Raw genomic sequence first — 5556 nt, 5'->3', positions numbered from 1 at the left:
GGTAGACCACATCAACAGCCTTTCCCTCATCCACCATACGGGTCACTCGATCATAGAAGGAGATCGGGTTGATCAAGCAGGACCTGCCCTTCACAAACCCATGCTGGCTGGGCCTGATCCCCTGGTTGTCCTGCAAATGCCGCGTGATCTCCCTCAGGACAATCTGCTCCATAACCTTCCCCGGCACCGAGGTCAGGCTGACAGGCCTGTAGTTCCCCAGATCCTTCTTATGACCCTTCTTGTAGATGGGAGTCACAGATCCTCCTGGAAGCTATAGTAAGGCATACGGAAGAGAGGGAAATGACATGAGACAACCAGCATGGCTTCACCAATGGCAAGTCCTCCCGGACCAACCAGCACATCTTTCTATGACTGCATAACTACATTGATGGACAAGAGAAGAGCCACTGATGTCATCTATCTGGACTTCAGTAAGGCTTTTGACATGGTCCCCCACAACATCCTTCTCTCCAAACTGGAAAGATATGGATTTGATGGGTGGACAGCTTGATAGATGAGGATCTGATTGTGAGATTGTACATAGAGTGGTGGTTAATGGTTCAATGTCCAGATGGATATCAGTGATGAGTGGAGGAGTCAGTACTGGGCCTGATGCTCTTTAATATCTTCATTAATGACATCAACAGTGAGATCAGGTGCATCCTCAGCAAGATTGCAGATGACACCAAGCTGCGTGGTGTGATTGACACACACACAAGGGACGGAATGATGTCCAGAGAGACCTAGATAAGCTCAAGCAGTGGGCCCAGGAGTACCTCATGAGGTTCAACAAAGCCAATTGCAAGGTCTTGCATCTGGGTCATGGCAACCCCCACTATCAGTACAAGATGGGGAATGAAAGGATTGAGTACAGCCCTGCTGAAAAGGATTGGGGATACTGGTGGATTGCAAGCTGACTATGAGCCAGAAATGTGCCCTCACAGCCCAGAAAGCCAATCATTTCCACAAATGAACCAAGGGATGGTACTCCTTCCCTATGAGGACAGGCTGAAAAAGTTGGGTCTGTTCAGGGAGACCTGATAGTAGCTTTTCAGTATCTAAAGAGGGGCTATAAAAAAGAAGGGGACAGACAGCAGGGTTTGTTGAGATAGGAGCAGGGGAAATGGTTTCAAACTAAAAGAGGGGAGATTTAGACTGGATAGGAGAAAAAGGTTTTTTATCATAAGGGCAGAGTAGCACTGGAACAGGTTGCTCAGAGAGGCAATGGATTCCCCCCATTCCTGGAGACATTCAAGGTCAGGCTGAACGAGGTTCTGATCAACCCAATCCAGCTGTAGATGTCTCTGTTCATTGCATTAGAGTTGGACCCTTCCAACTCAAAGGATTCTATGATTCTAAGTGAAAAGTCTTTCCTGTTGGGCTTCATAGTAATTAAGATCATTACATACTGCATGGCTAGCAAATAGACCAGAGGATGTAATATCTTGCCTGATTCTCCATCTTTCTACAGCTTCTCTTTCCTACAAGTAGACAGTAGAAAGCAGTAAAGAAAGTGGCTCCTGCTCTCAAGTCTTACAACTGACAATTGCAACTAGAATTAAATTTGGACTGTGCTCTTCACTGAAATAAATTACAGCTGGAGACTGAAATAAAGAAGGTTTTGATGCAGGAAAAGAAAAGAAAAAAAACCAACACACCAGCCATAAGGAAAGAGTAACATTAAACATATTTTTAATTATTAGAGTGGTTAAAACTTTCAGTTGGAGATGAGCCGCTGTAGTCAGTGTAGAAAATTCTCCCATTACTGAATATGAGTAAATTCATGATTCCTGAAATGGCTCATGACTGCCTTAAACTTGAATTTTAGGCCCGGATTTGATAAGTCTTAAGTATGTATATCTTCTTCCTCAAAAGTTCAAAATTCAAAATATTTTTTTCATAAAACATACAAGACTCCTTTCTGTAAAAGTTTTCTCTTAATCTTTCCAGTTCTTCCTCTATTTCATGTGATGACATCATCAAAGCCTTCAATCAAAATACACACAGCCTTTTTATTTCATCTATCATTGACAACTTACAAACAAGAAGTTGATATCTTGAGGTAAGCAGTTTGGGAGGAGAAGGGAAATAACAAAGTCAGCATCAGAGATGAGACTGCAATCGAACAGAAAGGAAGGTAACACATACACACAAAACAAACAATAAGAAAACAAAACAAAAAAAAAACAACTTGCCAGTTACTTTTTCCCAGTAAAAAGAACAGATAGAACAACAGACCTGCTAAAAGTAATGAAAACAACCTACTGTGTCATCATTTTATGCAAGAAAGGGAGAGAGATTAGTCTAAAACTCCTACAATAATATGGATTTTTCAGCTGACAAAAGCAATACTGCATAAAATCTTTTCTGTGCTTTATTTCTAATTACTTTCTATCCTTTAATGAACAAGAAAGTACATGATCTTGAAAGTCCTTGTGCAGTCAAAACTCCCACTAAAATTAATGGGACGTTTTTTTCCAGCCTAAAAGCTCTGAGATCAGGCCTCAAACTTAGCTATTTCTAAGCTCTTTCCATTAATCAAACATTTTAGGTTTCCATTGTTCTTTTTTTTTTTCCCTCTCCTTTTCCGTTAAGATCATATATTCAGAAATACAGACATCAGAAATCATAATTTTGCCCAAGGACGGAAGGCTGCTGTACTTCATTATGTAAGTATTTTAACCTCCTTTTACAAGTGAAGCCCTGATTCTTAAGAACCTCGATTACCTGAACACCAAATTCTCAGTTTTTGGCCTTTCCAAACACTTTATAGAAACACTGGCATGCATCACATGTGGAAGTTAAGATATCTGAATTATGCAAGTGGATGATGTGTACATAAGCTTTCTTATCAGTCAAACTTCCCTGAAATTCATGGGCATAACCAAGGGATTTTCAGTATCCTCGTGTGGGAAATAAGGAGTTACAATACTGAAGTTCAAAACGTATTTTCCCATGTAGCCTCACACAACTCAGAACGTGTGTCTGACTTTACAGTGCCTAAAAGAAAAAAAAATATGTCTTTACTTGGATGCCTCAATAAATCACATTGATTTTCAGACTGTTGGTCACTCACTTCAGGAAATCGATAATTCTTGTACAGTTGTGGTTTCAAAAGAATATACCATATTTTTGGCTATAAGTTATTAGTGTCATTACTTCATCACAATTCTTAATTTTATCCCACAGAACTACTATAGGAGGCTCGTGCACAGAAATAAAAATAAAGTGCACTGTAACTTGTCAAATCAGGTAGTATTAACAATGTAAAAAAAGAAAGGAAAATCTATGAGACCTGTTTATGGTTGATCATGAATAGGCCCTTAGTAGGGACAATTCCCTTTCTTAATTCTTACTCTTAGATGGCACAGGGGCAAGAGAGAACTAACAAACAGGAGAGCACTACATTTAATTGCTCATTTAGAGAGCCTATATACTGGCTATATTGCATAGGCATACCATCTGGAAATGAAATAATTCTGCATGGTTTCTTACTTAGGATTGTACCTTTCTGGGAAGATATCTTTGAAGGTTCTTTACTATGGCTTTCATTTTTGAAGGACTCAAGAATAATGAGCTACTGATATTCTAATTAGGGTTAAGAAATAAAAGACCCAGCAGATAACAGAACGAAGGAGAAATTAGGATGATGGGCCAATTTGCACTCTGATACATACACATGCACACACAAAATATCTATGCCATAAACATTCAGTTGAAGAAGTATCAGATAAGTTCTTGCCAACTCACTACATTCTTGTCTTTGCCAGCGGGCATGGTTTAAATTGACTTCAGCATTTTGCCTAGATTTTGCCTTTTTTTTTAAATGCTGTAATTTGAAAGACTTGAAAAATCACAGAAAAAATATTAAATAAATAACACCTAGTGGTGTTGATTCCTTCTCCTGGGAGAACAAAGAAAAATTAGAAAAGCAGAAAGCAAATGCAACAAGAGGTTACCAAAAAGCAATATTGCCTGTTTTCAGAAAAAAAAAAAAAAAACGTAGGCGTAGCTAGTTTCTAAAGGATGAAGTAAAACCTTAAAAGGTAAATTCTAATTTATTAACAAAATGAAATTAAGATTAAAAGGTCAGTGTTAGAACTGAAATGTTCACAACACAGAAAATTATTTTCCTGGGTAAGCGTTTAACTATGTTTTAAGAAAGACAAATGAAGATTTTTTTAGGCAAAGGAACTAAGCACATTTTTCACTGCTCATTTTTAAATCTATTCTAAAATCTACCTTTGTGATGTTAGCAATGAACAGAATACAGAAATCTAGTGAGAGAAATGTCTTGGATATCACAAAAAAAAAAAAAAAAAAAAATCTGTCCCACCAGAAGAAAACAATAACAAAACAAGACTTCATAATCAAAGTTTGACTTTCAAACTCCCATATACCTTCTGTGTTTGCAACATAATACTCTATACATCATCAAAATTTTACTGTTAGAGCCACATCTTAGTTACCATTGCTCCATGGGCCTATAGTTCCTGCTTTTGTCCCTGACTTCTTTATTAAAGAAATCTCTGTTACTTGACTAGTAAGTGATAAAATGAAATGTAAAAAGGAAATAAAGACCGGACTCAGCACCAGCCCCTGAGGAACACTACTAAATACAGGCCTCTAAGTGGACTCTGCACCACCGATCACAACCCTCTGAGCTCAACTAGTCAGACAATTCTCAACCCACTTCACCATCCACTCATCTATTCCACACTTCCTCAGCTTTGTTATAAGGATGTTGTGGGATACAGTGTCAAATGCCTTGCTGAAATCAAGGTAGACTACATCCACTACTCTTCCCCCATCCACCCAGCTAGTGATGACATCATAGAAGCCTACTATGTTGGTCGAGCATGACCTCCCCCTGGTGAACCCATGCTGACTACTCCTGATAACCTTTTTCTCTTCCAATTGCTTGGAGATGGAATCCAGAACAAGCTGTTTCATCACCTTTCCAGGGACAGAGCTGAGGCTGACTGGCATGTAGTTTTCCAGATGCTCCTTCTTGCCCTTTTTGAAGATTGGAGTGATACTGGCTATCGTCCAGTCTTCAGGCACCTCTCCCATTCTCCAAGACATCTCAAAGATAATAGAGATTGGTTCAGCAGTCACTTCTGCCAGCTCCCTCAGCACACAGGGATGCATCCCATCAGGGCCCATGGATGTATGTACATTGATGCTGCCTAGATGCTCTCAGACCATCTCCTCCCTCACCAAAGGGGAGTCTTCCATTCCCCAGACTCTCTCACTTACCTCCAGGGTCCAAGATTCCCAAGGGGGAGTCTTTGCAGTGAAGACAGAAGCAAAGAAGGCGTTCAGTATCCCGGCCTTCTCAGCATCCCCCATTACCAGAACACCCCCCTCATTTAGTAGGGGACTCACATTTTCCCTAGTCTTCCTTTTACTGGTGACATATTTTAAAAAGCCTTTCTTATTATCCTTTATCTCCTTTGCCAGATTCAATTCCAGGTTGGCTTTAGCATTCCTCATTGCACAAGTTATCACATGTGAGGTACTGAATATATACAATCAATTTCAATAGAATATTTT

General features: G+C 39.5%; 1 protein-coding gene across 1 annotated transcript in view; it reads right to left on the bottom strand.

Moving 5' to 3' along the window:
- LOC110402071 (protocadherin-9-like) overlaps positions 1-5352 on the bottom strand; it is a 386553-nt gene extending 381201 nt beyond the window's left edge. Inside the window, exon 1 of the mRNA XM_021403782.1 lies at positions 5260-5352. Within this exon, the coding sequence (XP_021259457.1) occupies positions 5260-5352 (93 nt within the window). The remainder of the gene's footprint in view (positions 1-5259) is intronic.

Source organism: Numida meleagris, chromosome 1 (assembly GCF_002078875.1).
Source record: "Numida meleagris isolate 19003 breed g44 Domestic line chromosome 1, NumMel1.0, whole genome shotgun sequence".
In the NCBI taxonomy this organism is placed as follows: Eukaryota; Metazoa; Chordata; class Aves; order Galliformes; family Numididae; genus Numida; species Numida meleagris.
The sequence above is the reverse complement of the archived record's forward strand: the minus strand, read 5'-3'. Positions and strand labels throughout refer to the sequence as shown.